This window comes from Episyrphus balteatus, chromosome 2, assembly GCF_945859705.1.
Source record: "Episyrphus balteatus chromosome 2, idEpiBalt1.1, whole genome shotgun sequence".
NCBI classification, from domain to species: domain Eukaryota; kingdom Metazoa; phylum Arthropoda; class Insecta; order Diptera; family Syrphidae; genus Episyrphus; species Episyrphus balteatus.
The window spans coordinates 21,362,552-21,383,036 of record NC_079135.1 but is presented as its reverse complement, the minus strand read 5'-3'; the positions used below and the strand labels follow the sequence as shown (position 1 = coordinate 21,383,036).

The 20,485-nt window shown below is 32.0% G+C and overlaps 2 protein-coding genes across 2 annotated transcripts in view; one reads left to right on the top strand and one right to left on the bottom strand.

The window, feature by feature from the left end:
• Positions 1–8,179: 8,179 nt before the first annotated feature.
• Positions 8,180–20,485, bottom strand: part of LOC129912480 (transmembrane protein 50B) — a 78,725-nt gene continuing 66,419 nt past the window's right edge. Inside the window, exons 2-5 of the mRNA XM_055990742.1 lie at positions 10,028–10,146; positions 9,768–9,902; positions 9,544–9,670; positions 8,180–8,390 (exon numbers count right to left, since the gene is read on the bottom strand). Of these exons, the coding sequence (XP_055846717.1) occupies positions 8,278–8,390; positions 9,544–9,670; positions 9,768–9,902; positions 10,028–10,111 (459 nt within the window). The 5' untranslated portion in view covers positions 10,112–10,146 and the 3' untranslated portion in view covers positions 8,180–8,277. The remainder of the gene's footprint in view (positions 8,391–9,543; positions 9,671–9,767; positions 9,903–10,027; positions 10,147–20,485) is intronic.
• Positions 13,936–15,526, top strand: LOC129912476 (nucleolar protein dao-5). The gene is made up of 2 exons (XM_055990736.1): positions 13,936–14,069; positions 14,139–15,526. The coding sequence occupies exon 2, from the start codon at positions 14,143–14,145 to the stop codon at positions 15,343–15,345; it is 1,203 nt and encodes a 400-aa protein (XP_055846711.1). The 5' UTR covers positions 13,936–14,069; positions 14,139–14,142; the 3' UTR covers positions 15,346–15,526.

Genomic DNA, 20,485 nt, shown 5'->3' with positions numbered 1-20,485 from the left:
TGGACATTGGGCATTATCACAACGTTGTCGTATGTCGCAGGATTATTTCTGTCAGTTGCATGCACTTAAACTTTAAACTGGTGTATCCTGAGATCCTGGTACAAATTACATACAACACCTACACACATTTACCAAGTTTGAAAGTGAATTCCCTTTTCAGGATATACTCACTGACACTTACACGCATATTCAAGGTAATGCGATAGTATGGCCGTGGGAAATTTGTTTATGGCGGTTGGTGAACACCTCTTCAAATTTTCCAACCGGAAATTGTATGATTTAAAACCTTAAGGATACATTACAAACACTATTCTGTGCACACAAAGGATATAATATGCTATAGGCCAACTTTCCAAGAGGAACACTTTTGAGGCGAAAACTTTTTTTTCGTTTTATGTTTTTACACACCCGCACCCACCCACACACACACACAAGAATGTAATGCAGATATAGTGCGACTAAATTTAATTTCCATTTTTCAGTGTGTTTTTGAGGGCTCTTTTCCGAGTGAAAAACAAAATTATTTCAGCAAAAAGGATTTTGGCATTACAAACATACGAGGTTGGTTTGGTTTGGTGAAACTTTATCGTCGTCCTCTTAAATTCTCTCACATGACGGCGACAGAGTCAACTTTATATAGCAAACCCAAACCGACAACAACAAATAAAAGTATAAAGGCAGACGATATGATGACGACACACAGTCGGATCGGGGTGGTGGGTGGTGCGGAATAATGCATGAAAGTTTAATGAGAAAGAAAATTACATCGAATGACGGAAATTAAATTAAGTTATGAAAATCTCTGGCAATTAAATGGATGGACGCATTAAATATTTTTCCTTTGAATGATTATAGAGTTTTTTTTATTATTTGCTTTTAGTTTAAAACTTTATAAAAGAATTCTCAAAGAATTATACTTGTAGGTGGTATAGATAAATATGCAAGAAAATTAGTGTTTTTTGAAAGTGCACTCACGCAAGTATTCAATATTTACATCCTATCTACAAATAAAATTGGTTAGATATTTCTAAGTTTTTCAAAGCCTTGTTCCGGAATTAAATTATTGTAACAAATGACAAAATTACAAATGGAGAAGGTTCTACCCTATGCAACAGGCGAACTACATAGATGATTAACATTATAGGTATGCTTTCATATCCATTTCGTATCCATTTGATGTTTCTAATTCTATGCCAAAATCTATTTTTTTGTTTTAGCAATTAGAAAATTGTTTCGAGGGTGGAAAATTCGAATTTTTCCATAAAAACAATTTCAAAAAAAAAAAAATTGATCTGCATAAAATAAACACATTTAAAAAAAAAAAATTGTAGGTAAAATGAACTTGGTAGGTATGTCAATTTGAATAGTAATTCAATGAACATTTGAAAAACAAAAATCCATTCCCCGTTTTTCTTAAATTTTCTTAAATACATACATATTACATATTAAAACAAACAAAAAAAAACCTTTGAAATGTAATTCGTCGTGTGGGGAAAAATCAGAAATTAAGTCAGTTACCGTTAATGATTTACAAAAAAAAAACATTTTATTAAAAGATAGACCTGGTTTAAAAACTTACCTACATTTCAATTTTTTTAAGAAACCGTTAGAACCGTTTTTGAGAAAATTATACTTTTTTAAAATTCGTATATGGCATGTACCGTTACTTTTAGCCCTAAAAAATTTGTTGCAAAAGTCTTTCTGTACGATCTCCAAAAACTGGTACATAATATACCAAGTTTAAAGTGAATCTAACCATCTGTTTAGGTTCCTTATACTTACAGACTGACAGACTTTCAGATCATAGCCGTATTTAGGGGGGGGGGGTTTGGGGGTTTAACCCCCCCCCCCGAAATTTTTTTTCAGAAAATCAAAAGATATATTATTAACAAGAACAAGTCTAATACGTCTGGCATTAAATGGTTTGTTTTTGTATTTTAGTGATTTGATTAACTATCTGAAAATCTTCTTTAAAGTCTCTACCAATTTTGTATCGTTAAAGAAGCTGTCGATGAAGTTTTTATAAGGGAAAACAAAAAAATTTTGGTCCATTAAATCGTTTGGTAAGGGATTTTCCAAAAAAATGAGTTTTTGCTTCTGTGCCCATTTTCTTAAGCACCATGTTAACACCTTAAAATGCTCTTTTAAGAACCCTTTAAATACCACAAGTATTTATGCATGGTTTTGGGTGCCGAGAATAAAGTATACTTTTTCAAAGGGTTTCGGTGTGCCAAACTCGAATCCAAAGAAATATCACCGTTATGGCTAGGCGCACACATGCTATTTTAGTCGCGAGATTATTCAGTCGCAAAATTGAATCACAAGGATTTCAATGCCTGTGAACACTAGGGTGGTCCTTAGGGGAAAAAAATTGGGGACGCTCCCTAGAATGGTTCCAAATCAGGAAAAAAATGCCCTAATTTTTTCAAATTTTTATTCCTGACCCCTACTGACCCTATTTGATTAAGAAGTTTATATGTATAAATGATCAAACATCCGCAATTTACCCAATACTGGACACTGAATATCGCTCCTGCTATAGTAACTTCTTATCAAAATAGGGCCAGGAAGGGTGAGAGATAAAAATATAAAAAAAAAATATGGTATTTTTTTGCTGATTTGGAACCGATCTAGGGGGCGTCGCACTCAATTTTCTCAAAAGAGTAAAATAAGGACCACCCTAGTTAACACACATGCTTCCCGCGATTAAAAATTTGAACAGTCATTGAAATTCTTGTCATCGAATTTGCTACTGAATAATCGGGCGATCAAAATCGCATGTGTGCGCCTAGCCTAAATCTTTCCGACATCTTTTCATCACTTTTGTTCTATGTGAAGCTTTAATCCAGTATATAAGCGAAAATAAATAGTATATCCATTTCTTCAGAGAGTGTAGTATAGGGCTGTAAAAGTAACGAAAAAACGAGTACCCGCATGTATACGTTACTTTTGACACTAGTACCCGCATCAATAATATCGTTACTCGTTACTTTCGCATGTTTCGCATTTTTCGTATATTTCGTATTTTTCGTATGTTTCGCATGTTTCGTTACTTTCGCATGCTTCGTATGTCTCGTACATTTCGTATATTTCATATATTTGATACGTTTCGTATGTTTGGTATTTTAAGTATGTTTCGTACGTTCGTAGAAGGGTGCAAAAAATATTTTTTTTGAAAAAAACCAAAAACAATTTGTATAATCTAAGCTTCATTTTAAGGCCATAAACATTTAATTAAGTTGCTTCGTTCTCATGTTATATTATAAGAGTTTGGAGGTAGCTATACTGATTTTTTTTCGATTTTTTTTTAATCAAACGTGGAAACTTTTTTTGATTTTTTTTTCTAAATTTTCAACAAAACTTTGGTAATTTTTTGTTTATATTCGTTCCGTAATCTTATCACAATTCATTAGAGACCTTTATTTCAAAAGTACATCGCGCAGATCTCGGAATATTAACACTTCAATACAACCATGTCGAAAAATTTTTCATTTTTTTTTTTCTATTGAGAGTGATTTTCAATCCTCCAATCCTCGTTTTTTTTTTTTTTTTTTGCACTGGAAATAAACAAATTTTTTGAAAAACCAAAAAACTTTTGTACATTCTTAAGCTACATTTCAAGACCATTTACAAAAAGGTCATAAACACATTAGTTGCGGCGCGGCGTGGGTATATTTCGGCCACATAGAGAAAATACCAAAAATTTCTCTTTTGTATTATCGATTAAACAACGATACCTTGGCACTACTGTTTTTACCGAGACAAAAGTAAACTCCAGATAATTATCTGGAGTAAGCATTCTGACAAGGGTAACGAATAACGATATCGATACAAGATGCTAAATGCGACAAATTGAGTGTATCACTTCGTTTCGTATCTCATGTATCGGATGATTTAGTATTGAAATTGGAATGGGGTCGTTACTCGTATGTTTCGTATCTCGTATGTTTCGTTACTTCAGTACCCAGTAACGAAACATGCGAGTAACGATACTGTTTAGAAAGTACCTAACGTTTCGTTACTCGTTACTGAAACAAATACCCGCATTTTAGTAACGAATACATACGATTTGCTACAGCTCTAGTGTAGTACCTATGTACAACATTTCTTTATTTTTTTGTTTCAAATTATAAAACTAAACAATTTCAGTTTATTGTTAAATTTAAAAGTGAAGTACAACTAGCTCATGCCAAACAACTTGGATTATTTAAGGGCCAGTTGTATAAACATGGTTCAGTCTCGATTCAGGAATTTAACACATCGATTTCGGAGGATTAGCAGGGGGTCAACTTCGGTTCAACCATGGATGTGGCTGTTTTTACATATCGTTTCGCCGTAAAGGAAAATTGTTCTAAGTCACAAAAAGTAAATTTTACATTGGACGATTTTTAACTTTCAAATTGGTTTAAAGTGACAATTTTTTGCTCGTTTGACATTCAAGTTATGTTTTAAATAAAAATTGTTCTTCTCTCTTTAATAAAATATACAAGTTTACCTCATTAGTAGGTGCATACTATTTTTAAATATTTTTTGAAACAAAAAACCCCAACATTGGACATAGAACAATTCCTATACAAGTACGTTTTTTCCTTAAATAAAAAGTGGACTTAGAACAAAATATGAGGGGACTTCCCTGTTTTTATTGTTCTATGTCCCATTAAATTATATTATGAAATTTTCTCGACAAAAAACGGTTTTTAAATCCGGAAAGAGCACCCTCAAATTAGTAAAACTGCATCATTAACTCATTTTCGGTAAAAAGTGGATTTAGAACAATTTTGCTATACGCCGGCGATATGTGGACCTTGTACCAGTGCTAAACCGGAACATTACCAGTGATTTCAGAACATAAAAGTTGTTGCACCACGGATTAAATATTTGTACAACTGGCCCTAAAATTTTTGTTTTTAAATATTGCCAATTTAATTTAGAATTTAGAACTCAACTCAACCTAAACATTTTCCGCTACAAAATTTCAGTGCGAAAAAAAGTCCATTTTTCAATGTTTTATATATAAAATTGTACAAAATAATATTTTGTATAAAGCCTAAGAATGGTAAAAATCTGTTTCTTCAAAAAAATTTTCTTGCTCGCTAACGCTCGCAATTTAAATTCGATAACGGTAAGCAGATATATTTTAAACTTTTAACTACGAATTCCTCTCCTAAAAAATACTTTTAAATGAAATTTTTACATAAGGAGTACAGCCATCGAGTTCATTTTAGATTTATTTTGTTGAAAAATATCTATATTTAATATTTGGTAAGTATAAGCTTCCTACATATAATAGCCAAGGTTCTGGAGCCAGTCAAAAACCATGAAAAATCAGCAATATGACCAGTTTTTCAAAAACTATTTTTAATTCAGGGATAATTATTACGTAATTTTTTAATATATATTCAAAAATTACTACTCTTAAGCTTTAAAATGGCGTTTCAAACAAAAAGATATCTTTAGTAGACGCAAAGCTATAATAACATAAAAATGACCTTCTGAAAAAATTCGAATGCGGGTACCGGGGAAACCACGCAACTTAAAATTAAATCATAATGGATTTGCTTCCTTACAGTCCTAGAGAACATCCCTACAAAGTTTGATCAAAATCTAAAATGAGACAGCAATTCCGATTGACGCTTGCATACGGAATGACAGTTAACGGTCCATAAAAACTGTTGTAATCGAGAGCGGTGAAATTTTTTTTTTTAACTTTCTTATTTGACCCTTTTATAATGCAGCCCTATACTCGTTTTTTAGATGCATCGACTTTCCCTGGATTCCGAGATTTTACAAATTTTATGTCTAATTTGACTCGACTACATCGTAATCTAATTTTTGATTGTTATCCCAACTTCTTTTTTTTATCCAACTTCTTGTTTATTATTTTTCTCATTTTTTTTTTTTTCAAAATTAATTTTTCAAAAACTATTTCATAAAACAGCTTTGTTTTTAACACATAGGGTGTCCGGCTTGCATAAAGGTGTAGCATATTATTGTATTGCCAATTATTGTCCGTTTACCATTAATCTATAAAACGATCGAACACCGCAATGCGATATGCGTCATAAAAGCGCATTGGAAGTTCTCACTTTATAGTGTCTCGAGAGTCGAGATGCCTTGGAGGCAAAATAGTTTCTTGCGATTTTCGCCAAATACTACCAATCATTTCAATCGGGCCAATTAAATAAATGCTTAACTCAATTGATCAACTATGTAGCGATATATGTGATGAAATTTTAGCTGATGTGAGTTGAATTGCTTAAAGACTCATCTTTCGAAAATGACTTCAAGCGAATGCTGCAGCTGTCTGTAATAATAATTTTCATGTAGGTACACAAGTTGAACAGTTTAATTTCGTTTCAAATTTCAGTATCGCCTCAACGATAAACGAGCTTAGTAATAACAGCCTTTTACTATCACCATTACTAACCGCAGAAATTGCAATTAATTGGGGAACAAGGAACAAGGAATTATATGTTTTAAAATCATATATGATGGGTATACTACATTCTTCTATATTTGTTGACTGTGTACCAAATGAATACAAATGATCCTGAACTTTGCAGACAATTTGTCTGCTGAGGTTTGGACAGCCACTAAAGTCGCAAAACTCAATTGATTTTGAAAAATTAAACGCAAATCGCTTCGTTAAATCAAAATCTAGGGGCAAAAAAAAAAACATCAACAAAATTATTTTTTAAATTTTGGACTTTCGTCACCACTGTAATAATGGACTGATTTTCATAAAACAAATGGCAATCGCTTTGTTTTATAAAAATCTAGGGGCAATATTTTTGACGAAAGTCCAAAATTTGTTTAATAACTTTTTGGTGTTTTTTGCGTTTTTTGGTCATAACTTTTTTTTTGACAAATAAAAAAAAAAATAAAAAATATCGCCCCTAGATTTGAATTTAACGAAGAGATTGGCGTTTAATTTTTCAAAATCAGACGAGTTTTGCGACTTTGGTGGCTGTCCAAACCTCAGCAGACAAATTGTCTGCAAAGTTCAGGATCATGAATACAATGATACTCATTGGATCTTCGTGGCTTAACCACGGCACAATTTGCAAGAAAATTTAATTGGATCGTCATCATGCCCTTAAGTTTACAGCATTTGATAATAAATAATAGATATGTAAGGAAGAGTACATGTTGAATAGAATGAATGATCATCTTCGCTTTATTAAAAATATCATTCATTAATTTAACATTTTATTTATTATTCTGACAAAACTCTAAATAGAGGTCAATATAAATTTGACGTCAAGCAGGAGACAGACCTTACACTTTACAGACCATCAAAACCTTGTATAAAAATGTTTGAGTATGTGGTTATAGTGACCACGTTAACCACGTATTTGCAAAGCAGTTTTCTTTTCAACTCTTGAAAGAATGTTTGATTATTTCAAAACTTCACTTTCGTTATGAACCACCAAAGGTCAAATTAGCTTCAAGACACATTAAAAATGATTTTTAAGAAAATAATTTTGTATTAGCTTTTTTTGAAAGATTTCAAGCGTTTTTAAGTAGACAAAGTTTTTTTTTCAGAAATTAGTTACATATGTGGTTAAAGGCTAGACCACACCGGTAGGTCTACGCGGTAGCGGTACGGGTACTTGTATGAAAAAAATTCTACACCTAAACATTGATGTTCCAGTATGGAATTTTTTTCATACAAGTACCCGTACCGCTACCGTGTATACCTTCCGGTTTGGTCTAGCCTTAATGTACTAAGCCTTCCTTTGCTTATAATTCAATTTTGAACGAAAATGCTTGGAAAAAAGGGTTTTGAAAGAATGGCAAGACATCGAACCACATTCCCTTGACTTTTGATAAGAAGATTAAATAAGAGAAAACAAGATTGAAAAAAAAAATCGTTTAAAGTTTTTAAAAACGAATTAGCTTAGTTTTTATTTCGTTAATTTATATGTATTAGGTATTTATTTATTTTCCATTAAACTTTCATTAACTTACATTAATAACGCTATTGCGTTCATTTCTATATATTGTATAACTTTACCATGACAAATTTTTTTTATCGTATTTTATATATTTTTTTGTTTATAGTTAATTTTACGAATTTTGTATCTGAGATTGATGTTTTTTTTTTGTTCTTTTTTTTTTTGTTTTTTTTTTTAAGAAATAAATATGAATAATTTTATGATTTAATGATTATACATTATTACAAAATAAAAAAAAAATCATTTTCTTTTAAATTTTGTAAATAAAAACGTAAATGCTAAAGATTCCTAAAAAAAATCGAAATAGACTTCGACAAATTTACGAATCATTCCAATTTTCTTCGTTGCGACCGAATTTATAAACTAAACTGCCAACAAGAATAAAGACATTTTGCATCAGCAAAGCAACTCCTGGCCAATTATCTTTTTTAGCTGAAAATTTACAAAAATACATAAATTGTTATGAAATGAGGGAAGTATTGAAGTTAGTGATGGGAACTATCGAATAAAAACTATCAAACTATCGATAGTTGTACAATATTCATTTCTTTGATAGTTTTAAATCATTCATTCGAATAGTTCTCGACAAAAAGGTAAAGTATCTTATGTCAATTTTGATGATTTTTCAGGAGAGCAAAAACAAACTTCAAGGCTTGGCCACACCGGAGGGTACGCGGTAGCGGTACGGGTAGCGGCAACGATATTTGTATTAAAAAAATTCCACACCCGAACGTTGATGTGTCAGTTTGGAATTTTTTCCATACAAATACCCGTACCGTTACCTGTACCTCTACCGCGTACCCTCCGGTGTGGCCAAGCCTTCAAAGCTGCCTCCCAAAAATTCTTTCAAGTGTAGATTTAATTGTATAAAACATTTAGATGTCAAATTTTATGATCTTTTTTATTAAATTTATTTCAAAAAGATATTTTTAATATTTTCACGTTATAAGGACTTAAATACGTTAAATATGACTTAAGATAATTTGGCATAAATTGTATTTTATATTAATTTCCAATATCTTAAGTTTACATAAGATGATTTGCCTTTTCACACTCTTTCGGAAGTTTTTAAAATATTTTATCTTATATCAACTTAAGGATGACTTTTTGTTTCTGCTTGCACGCGCGAAAATATCTTAAGTCAACATAAGATAATTTAAGATTTCACAATAATAAAAAAAAGTCTTAACCCAATATAATCTTAAGTCTACTTAAGGATTTGAATATGTGTCTTTTGAACATAAGATGAAATTGTTTTTGTGCATACAAAAGCAAAGGGGTGAGATAGAAAGATGCCGATAAGACAGAACTGTAGGCCTTTAAGATGGCACTGAGGTTCAACAAAAAAACGCGAAACATCTTAAGTCGACTTAAGATACTTTACCTTTTCAGTCGAGAGTTTTTTTTTATTCGACAGTTTTTTTCATTCGAATAGTTTTTTTTTATTCGATAGTTTTATTCGATAGTTTTTATTCGAATGAATAAATGAATGAATGAACTATTCGATAGTTCAAATCATTCAGTTACTAACTATCGATAGTTCAAATCATTCGATAGTTCCCATCACTAATTGAAGTGAACTTACGATTATTAATAAAATCATCAATCATAATCCAAACGGCAGCAATGACAGAAGCAAATCCCATAACAAAACCAATTAAAAGCCAGATTTTGGCTACTCTTGCTCCAGATTCATCGGAATTTTCATTTATCTAATAGAATTAGGGAATGACAAAAGAATTAGAAAAAAAGGAAAAACAAAGGACTTAAATTGCGTCCCAACAAAGTGTGTTTGTGTGTAACACTTACATGAGAATTCTTAACAGTATTGACCATAAAGAAACTAATTGTCCCAAATATTCCAACAAACACTTGACCCGTGGTAATTTGGTGTTTGGGGTCAACTGACATGGCATCGATAAGGAACCACCAACCAGCAAAGAACTGTTTTTTTTTGTCGTAAACAAAAGATTCAGAAAAAAAAAAAACAACAAATCATTTTCACAGGTGACTCAGATGTAGAGACAAAAAAAAATGAAAATTTTATATATTTTTGTTTTTTTTTTTACCAAAAATCCAGATAATATTGATGCATTTTTATTTCGTGCAGAATCATCGGTAAACCAATCACGAATATTATCGATTAAAGTCATTTTTTATTAAATATATTTGGAATAAGTTTTTGATAATAATTTTATTTTTACAAAAATTTTTAGATTTTTTATCAGAAAATTTGTTCGACTGTCATTCAAGTGGAAAAAAAATGTTTGACAGATTTTCTCATTTACTCGAATGGGTTTTTGGTGTTTCTCTTTCTATTATACCAATTAAAATTCTGTAAAAATTGAATCGATGTAAGTACTACTTTAAATGGGTTTACATGTGGCAGTTTATGGAAAAAAATATGAATAGTTCTTCTTTAAAGCCAACTACATTGGCTCAAAAAGTGAAAAAGTACAAAAGTGAAAATTTTAAAACGGACTCGAAAATTTAAACAAATGATGTAGAGAGCTTATTTTTTGGTCTAAAAAACAATTTCTATACAAAAAAAATATTTTCACTTTTGTTCTTTTTCAAAAAGTGGTGAATGTAGTTAAGCCTTAAGCCTTAATACATTAGCCACTTTTAACAGAAGAACAAAGGTGAAAAAATTATTTTTCTCATTAGTCCAATTTTTCTGTGAAAAAATCATACGAATTGTAATTGTTTCTTGTGCCGGATTTACACGACTGGGAATTTGCCAGTAATTTTAGCGCACAATTGTCAAATGACTTTGATATAATAGGTGTGTTTTTTTGTTTATCTATATAGATTTTGTGCAAAAAAACGACATCGGGATTTTTGAAATCCATGCAAACATTTGGCATCACTGTACATATACTTTGGCAGCTGTCTGTCAAAAATGTTGCTTTTGTTTTTTTTTTTATTTTAACTCCGAAGTGGGAAGGCCATTACATCCATGTTGGATGCAAACAAAAATTTTCATATGGCCATGGCATCCATGTTGGATTCAAAAAAATTGTTTTTTTCACAAAAAACCATAAATTATCTGTATATTCTTAGCTACATTTTAAGACCATGACCATTAACATTAGTTGCGTCGTTCTTGTGTTATAAGCGTTTGAAGGTAGCCATATTGAATTTTTTTTCGATTTTTTAAAAATTAAATGTGAAAACTTTTTTATTTTTATTTCTAATTTTTCGAAAAAACTTTGGTAATTTTATATACATATCTGTTCAACAATCTTATCAGGATCCATTTAAGACTTTTATCTGAAAAGTGCATTGCGTATATCTCGAGATATTAACATTTCAATGCAATCATGTCAAACAAATTTTTGATTATTTTTTTCTATGAGAGTTTTTTTCAAACTTCGTTTTCTCCGCTTTTTTTTTGTTAATATTTTCAGATATTTTTGTATGAACACAACAAATAAAGTACCTTGGCACTACTGTTTTTATCTGGATAATTATCTGGATTTTTCAAAAATCTATACAGATAAAGTTTTTGTTGTTTTTAACACGTAAATTGTTTTGATTTCAAAAATCTCGATGTCGTTTTTTTGCACAAAATCTATATAGATAAACAAAAAAACACACCTAATATTAGGTGTATTTAAGAAATAAAAGTGAACAAAAAAATATTTTTTGAGAAATTTGATGTGGTTGTATACTACAAATATACCAAATAACATCAAAAAGCTGTACGACATAATTGTGTGCTTACTTTTTGTGAAACGTACGAAAACTTTTGACAGCTTTTCCGATTCCAGTTACGGCTCCGGCTCCAATTTTGCATTGTGTTCCAGCAGTTATTTAAAGGGTCCAACTTGTATATCGTTCTCCTTTTTCCATGCCCAACAATCTAGCCGTGTTTATAGCCTGTTTCCACAGCTCAAATGAGATAATTTCGCAAATTATGTATCTCATTTCGAACTTCAAAATGGTATGGAAAACAAATTTACCTAATTTGAAATTTTAACTGACCTAATTTTCGAAGTTTTTCATTTGAGGTGAAGTAAAATTGTTCAGGACCAATTTTAAACGCAAAACAATAAAAACAAGTCATCCTGCTTTCTATCGGGATCGTTTTCATTAAAGTTGGAGAAATCAAGTAAATTCTATCAATTTACAAATTTTTTACATCCTTCAAATTAAGTTGAATTTTTTTTTTTTATTTGATTCTGAGTTTTATTAATTTCGTCTTCACTTTCCAAGTATTTTATTAAAGAGTCCACCTTCATTTTGTTTGAATTTTTTTTCAATTTTGTTTAATTTTTTTTTTCTTATCAAAATTTTGCAGGCCGAATAATGCTTTGAATATTTGTCCGTGCAAATTTAAGGGGAGAATTTTTTTTACAGCGGCTCCAAATTAGTAAATTTTGCGCATGAACTGCGTACTGCTTGGAAAAATATTCAAGACAAAATTTTGTCCCGAGAAAAAATTTTTATGAGAAATAAAATTTTTCATTGACTTAATATATATGGACTGCTAGAAGCATATTCAGGTTGGTTCCACTTGTTTCTTCGCGATACTAGCGCCCTAAAAAAAAGCGGAGAATAAGTGCAACATTTTTGACGAAGTGCGAAAGGAACAAATATAGAAAAACAGAGAAAGCACTACCTTTTAACGACAGATGTCATTCACTAAAAGTTTCCTCTTTTCGCCGTCTAAAGTTATACCGCTAGTAGAGCTAGAAAGATGTGGAATCATTTTTTTTTTTCAATTTTTGTATGGAAAAGTCAAACGACTAGCAGTCCATATATAGTAGGTCAATGAAATTTTTCCTGATCTACGTACTAGGCTTAAAATAAAAACCTAAAATGTAGCTTCTATAATACCTTTACTGAAGTTGGGAAAAATCAACAGCGAATATGTTAACGAAAAAATACCATCGGGTCAAAGTAAAAAAAAATAAAAATGAAAACGCAAAAATTCAAGAAAAAAAACATTAGAAAATAAGTTTTAAAGCCTGGTACGCTGCTGATGCAAAACGAAATTTTCCATACAAAATTTCTTTAACGAAATCTTGAACTAAATTATTTTGGTTTTATTTTGACTTTAAAACTTATTTTCTGATGTTTTTTCTTGAAGTTTTTGATTTGTACTTTTATTATTTTTACTTTGCTATAATATCCGATGGTATTTTTTTGTTAACATGTTCGTTGTTGAGTTTGGAGACTTCAAAATTTTTCGTTTAGCCCAGTACGCAGATCGCGCTAAACTAAATTTTATCTCGACAATTTTTATCTCTACACGCGTTCGCTAAAAGCCAAGATAAATTTAAATTTAAAAATAACGGCTGAATCACAGTTTCATTTACTTATACCAGCTTACATTAAATATTACATTACATTTTTTTTACCTGCGGAATACCTTTTTTACGCTCTCATTTTGTTTTATTCCTCTTCTTTTATATATTCCAAGGTTTTTTTTGCCTCTTATTCCTTGCAGCAACAACAACAACCACAAAAATGTCAAAATTTATCTGTGAAAAAATGCGCTGAGCATTATTTCGCGAGCTAAATTGAGTGGAGACTTTTTGCAAAAGTAGTAGATGAGAATTCGAATTTAGCGCGTGAACTGCGTACTACCTGGCTAAAAATCCTCGCTAAAATTTATCTTTGGAGAAAATTTGTATGAAAGATAAATTTTAGCGCGATCTGCGTACTAGGCTTTTCCCTTCAGCTGCGTACTACCCTAGTAGCATTTTTGCTTCTATAATGCTTTACAGAAGCAACAAAAGCATCTTTTAAGCTTTATAGAAGCAAAATTGTTTGACGGGTAGGCTTAAAAACAAAAAAAAAAACAAATTTTTAACGCAATTCACACATGGCCTAAAGATGCTGAAAAATTATTCAAATGTAACCTAACATTTAGATATACAAAAAGTAATCAAAATACCTGAATGCTTTCATTATACCATTCAACCTCCATTTTTCATAAAAACTATATTGTACTAGATTTTTCAATAAAAAAAATTGACATTTGCAACGCACGTGCGTGTTTGAAAAACCACATTTTTTCAAAAAAAGCATTGCTGAAACTAGTTTCCAGCATTAAAATTTTATTTTAAGTTATATTAATAGAAAAAAAAACTAAAACAAAATGTAAGAATACTTAAATTTAAAATATCCACTAGCTTTCATAATAATTTGTATTATTTATTTATTTTCTAGCGCCATGTCATCATCAGAAAATGAAGATATTGAAATGAATCAAGAAGAATCCTCCGACGAGGGCGAGGAAACCATGAGCCAAAATGGTGCTGATTCTGGTGACGACGAAGAACTCGATGTTAATGCAAGTGCCACCGAATCCGATGACGATAGTGATGAAGTTGATGACGATAAAGATATTCCAGCTGAAAAGCTATCCAAAAAAGCTAAACTATCTCGTGGCGTTGTCACCAAAATCACCGAAGCCATTAAATCGCGAAATGCTAAACGTGTTAACAAACAACTTTACATCCGTTTCCCTGAAAAGCTACCAGAAAAATTCGAAGATTGCGAAGCAATGGTTAAAGCACTATCTCCTCTTGTAACTAAAGTCCACAAACCACGACAAAAGCATGCTCGTTTTTGTTTAATTGATTTCGAATCGACTGAAAATCGTGACGTTGCTTTGAAAGAATTAAGTAAAAATGACAAAAAGATTGTTGTTTCTTTACCCAAAACTGATAATCAAGATTTTATTAATAAATTAATTGAAAAAAAGATCAAAAACAGCGAAATGAAATTGGCCAAGAATTTGTTGCGGAAACAGAATTTGAAAATTGGCAATTTACCAAGGGAATACACATCGACTATTGTCATTTTGAATCTGCCAAAGACTGTTTCGGTTTCAAGGATCAAGGAATTATTCCCTGATTCTGTTGACATTCAGATTAACCCGGCAAAGAAGAAGTTTAAGGATCAAATGGTTGCCAGCATCACTTTGCCATCGACTGTGGATGCTAAGAATAATGTCGCGAGGAAATTGGAATTGGATGGCACAAAATTGATGATTCGATTTGCTAGAACTGGGCCGGCAAAGGAAGGAGCTGTTAAAGCACCTAAACCAGAAGGCAAACCAGAAAAGCCTGTAGGCAAACCACCAAAGTCCGCAGGCAAGCCGAAAAAGGCGGCGAATGGTGTCAAAGCACCAGCCTCTGAAAAAAAGATTAAAGCTGAAGTTGCGCCATCACCCAAGAAAGCTAAACCGGCGCCAAAGAAGAAGCCCGCTAAAGAAAATGGTAGCGATGATGCACCCAAACCGAAAGCAAAGAAACCCTTCCCCCCACACAAACCACAACCAGCTCCTGCTGCGAGTAAAAAGCCAGCTGGTAAGCCCGCTGGTAAGCCGAAGCCAAACAACAAACAAAAGAAGGGAAAGGCTGCAAAATAGATTTTTTTTTTAGATTTTAAAAAATTATTGAATTTTATGTTAAAACACAAGAACATAGATTTTTAAGACTATTTTTTTTTTTCATATAACAAATAATTATATAAATATGTTTACATGATTTTATGTGGAAAGTCACATATAACAATAAAAAAAAAACTGTAAGCAGGGTATTCTGCTGGACTAAAATTGTATTGTTTTTTTTTTTTTTTTTAAGTAGGTGTCCATGGGACTTTTAAAAATTGTGGAAGGTTTTTGGAATTCTAATAGATTGCTTTTTGTAGACAGTTTCTTTTGTTATTAGGTGTGTGGTTAATACTCATGTCCGTTTAACTGGAAAGTCTGGGAGCACAATTTTGGGCATGGAAAATTAATGAATTTGGAAAGCGGTCAGGGATTTTTATCTGTATCATTTTTTAAATATTTTTGTTATAAATCACAGCATTGCACCTTACTTTCATGATAAACTCTTTGAAGCTGTAAATAAATCTGGAGAATATCAAGGGGCAGGGACACGGTTCTGTAGCAACTTTGGCACTACATCTTTATTTACAGGAAATAACTCGGGCCACTTTTGACCTAACTTTTGACTCTAACTTCCATACCAAAGATGCCAGAAATTTCAGAATCGCTTCATTCGTTAAACTGGTAAAAACCAAACTCCTAACAAAATTTCAGCTACTTATGATGAGTAGTTTTGAAGTTATATAGGGCTTCAAAGATCTCAAAAACCGTAACTGACTCACTGACTGATCATCAAAATTATAGAGAACTTCCCGCTATCGTAGAAATTTGGAATTTGGCACTGCGATGAATCTTGTGGTGTATAAAGAGGAAAAAAATCGAAAATTTGAGATTTTCAATTCAGGGGACGAGGTAACCATTTTCGATGAATAAAGAGAATTTAAATGTTATAGAGATTTTAAATTCTACAGCAGTAGTAAAATCACAATAAAAACATTACTGTTAAAAAAAAGAATCAAGTTCTGATATGAGTCTCTATATTTGACGAAGTTTGTTTCGTAGTACTTATAGGCGTTCCTAGCGAGAAGGGTGTTGCGGTTAAATTTTTTAAGGAAAGTAGCAACTAGCTACTTTACAAAAAAAAAAACCGATAAAATAAAGAAAGGTGACATTTCGATAATGTTCAAGAGAATCCATTGATTCAGTAACTGCACCATCACCAAACAGTTTTGATGCTCTGTTTTGTACTCCATCTAGTAGGTGCAAAGATGTTTGGGAATCACCTCACCAAATATGTGAATTATACTCTAGTTTAAAAGCCTAATACACACGTGGTGAAGCAAGTCGTGAAGTCAATTGTCAATCCATACATTTTTTTTTGGTCACCCGTGAACGTTCCTGTGAACTTTCGTGGTGAAAAAAAAATTGGGGAGTTTTGCTTCACGACGTGAAGTAGTTCACGTGCAAAATGTACGGGAATCTCTTTCACTTATGAATCTACTCTCCCTATATATTTTCCGAAAAAGAAACAAAAATTGTATGAATTCACTTCACGACTTGCTTCACAAACACAAGTATGTACTAGGCTTTAGGACGGATTTATAGATTGAAGACAAGTTAGAAGGGCTGAATAATTTCCTGCACCTTTTGAGAAAACCTAAGTACCTACTTAGCAGCATTTTTGGCAACTTGCAATATGTGGTCGTTCCAAAGTAGATCATAATTAAAACATACGCCTAATACTAACAGCTTTTCGGTTTCATATGTATAATAGCAATGGGAGTATATTGAATTTCAACGACAAAAGATAGCATTGGGTTTTCGAAGCATTGAATTCTACTCGATTCTCACATCCTGATTTAACAATGTTGTCTAGATCTACCGAGCTAGCGAAAAATATGTGCTTCATGAAGTTTTGCAAGCCAAGTTACTATTTGAAAGCGTAGAATTTACAGTAAATTGTGTTGCCAGCAAGTATGCTTTGTCAAGGGAACTGATAATAGGAAAATCGTTGAACAAACCAGCGAGCGAGATCGATGATGTGGTTGAGTTTTTGATGTTCTTGACAGAAAAGAAACATTTTTGCTACCCTATTATTTTGTACCTTATCTGTCTTTCATACAAAAATTTGGTTAACCGAATGTGATCTTTACAGATATTTCTGTCCGTGTTCCGTTTGAACTCCAATTGGTTTTCTACTGTAGATGTAGGGTCGTTTTTATACTCTCGAAAACATTCTTCTCTCACCATTATCTTTATAAATCGAATTGAACCACGATTTTTCTTCGGGGTTGATACTCTCTGTGAGGAATAAAATTTTTAATGCCGTTTAGGATAATATTTTGAGATATCATAGATACATAAGCGTTTTCGTCGAGAAAGCACAATGACCAATTAAACTTTCGCAAGAAATTGTCAAGCCATCGTAATTGGCTCTCTCTTATTGCCAAACAGTACGTTTAGAAATTTTTACTTTTGTTTTATTCGAGGAAAACGCGAAATCTACCGATAAGAAATAAAATTTTAAGGTGTGCTTAGAGGAAAAGATAATTTTACCCTATATTTTTCGGGATGAAAAATGTTTAAGTTGATGGATTATCACTGTTGCTTAGTTTCTTCTTGACAAACACTGCGGTTCGATTTATTCTGTTGATAGGTATTGAATCTTCGGATATCGATGTTGTTCTTTCTTGTTACGTTGGTTTTGCTGATGAGGGCGAAATAATGTTCTTTTTTTCAGGCTGTACAATGAATTGACATTGTATGTAAGTAAATATGATAAGGATCATATCGAAACGTTGTATGATATTCGGCTCTAGCAAGGTATTACTACTCATCCTCTGAGTGGAAAACTTTTAAATTTTATTAGAATCCTGCATCGAGGTGCTCTGTTGAAAAACATAAATCCCGTTTCGTGTAAGTACTTACTTACTTAAGGTGACCTTCGGAAGTCGTTGTTCGTAGACGAAGTCGTTTACTTCCTTGAAGTTATGGCTGTCCATGATGAACTTTTCCTGGCAGGCTGGTAAACTTAAATGAAGATAATATAAAATGAAACATGTTTATTTAAAAAAAAACAAATTTATTTCATAGAATAATAAACTATTATATTATTTTCATCATCTTTTTCGTCAGTTGTTGCAGGCTCTGGTAAGCGCTCAGGCTGCTACAGATTGACTATGGGTAAACTCTTATACCACCAAATTACTTCCTCTCGAATTAAACCTGCATATTGCAAAGCTTTATAAGATAATTTGTCTTAATGCTTATGAAATTGGTATTTTCATCGACCTCAGCCAGCAACATTTATCTTTTTATAAACCGAGTTGTGTGGACTTTATTTTTGACCACGAAACTTTGTCGTCATTTTCAGCTAGGTCTTTATTTTTAGTAGTAAGTGCTATTTGCCAGCTCTTGGAGTTTATAGAAATCGGAAAATCCGAGTTTTTCATTTTCTTTTGCTTTATTGCATTGATTTTTCTCATCATAATAGAATGGAAACTCTTGTTCAAGGCCTTTTCTTTACTCCTTCCGAATCTTGGTCATACAAGTTCCACTAGGTTATTTTTTGGTTTGAAAAACGAATAGTTATATTTTTCACAAAATATTCTTCTGTATGTTTTTCACTGACAATTTCACTTTCACCAATGCTATGTTCATGGCAAAAACCATTTCGATACAAATCATACATTTTCCTTAAAGACAAATCTTTGTCTATGTACAATTTCTTGGATGAACCTCTTACATATTCCACAATTGGAAAACTTTCAATATGAAGTTTCACCAAAGATATTACAGCTTGACTTGTCTTATTGCCAGGCTCTTTTCGACCCCTTTCATCCGAGCCCGTAAATGAACCAAAATCAGAATTTAGAACAGCAGTATTTATTGGTCCATTTGAAATGCAAAGTGTTTTTTCAAAAAAACTTGCACATACTCGATGTCTTCCAGAAATGTTTTCTAAATAATATGCCTTTGATAGTTGGCGCCGATTTCCTCCATTCAATTCTACTTGTCTATGTTTTGGTAAGTTTGATTCGACAAATTTTAGAATAAAGTCTTTTTGTCTTTTATAGTCGGCAAATGCCCAATATCTTTTACAAATTTCTTGTCTATCGGCTTCAGAAAATATAAGTGCACATTGAAATTTACATTTGGAACAATTTATGGGTTTTGGAATCTTGGTAGGATGATTCTTTTTCATTGTTGAATAGGAAAGAATTAAAGAGAAGATGAAGCGACTAGGTTCGAGAGTGAATGACATTTATTATTGAGTAGTAGAGGAAGTTGGCTTAAAATGGCCCTTTAGGAAAATGTCCCATACCTCGCAAAAAGGGAAGCCGACAAAGTTATGAATACTAGAGTTATGAGCGACAGAGTTATGAACACTAATGCTATGAAACGTCGTTTTTGAGTTGGCAACCATTGAGAAGTACTTTTTTTATAATTTTGTTTTCCAAATAAAGTCAATATTTTAGAAAATTGCCTCTCCCGGCTAAACGGGGGGAATAGACACCTCTCTTGTCTCGACCCAACCGACACGCTCTAGCTTTTTGGTACTTTCTTCCCGTATATCGTTTCTCTCAATGGTTGCCAATCCAAAAATTACGTTTCATAGCTTGTGGTCATAACTCTGGTTTTTCAAAAATTCAGTTTTTCATAACTTCGGTTTTTCATAACTTTGTCGTGCATAACTCTGGTATTCATAACTCCGTTATATTTAGCAACCATTTTCACTACAAAAACGAAAATGTGAAAGTAAGTACCTTACCATTTTACCCGAGTGCTAAGAAGGCCATTTTGCCCGTTTTGTTTATTTTTTACCGACTTCCAAAAAGGAGGATCCATGGAAGTCGGTTTTGTTTTTTTGATAAAAATGATTATTTAAATTTTATACCAAAAAATCTAAAATCGTTTTAAAAACCAACTTATTTCAAGCGGGCCATTTTACCTTAGGCCACTTTCCCCTACTTCCATGACATGGTGAACTTCCACCGTATGTGATGGGAGAAAAGTAAAACATTTTTTATTTTTGTAATTATTATAAGCTTTGAATTTTCTTAATTTCATTTTTATTTTTTTTAATAAAATAAAAACAAGGACCAAAAAAATAAAAATTAAAAATTGAAAAAAAAAAAATAAAAAAAAATTGCAGTCTGACCATGTTGGATAGGCTGGC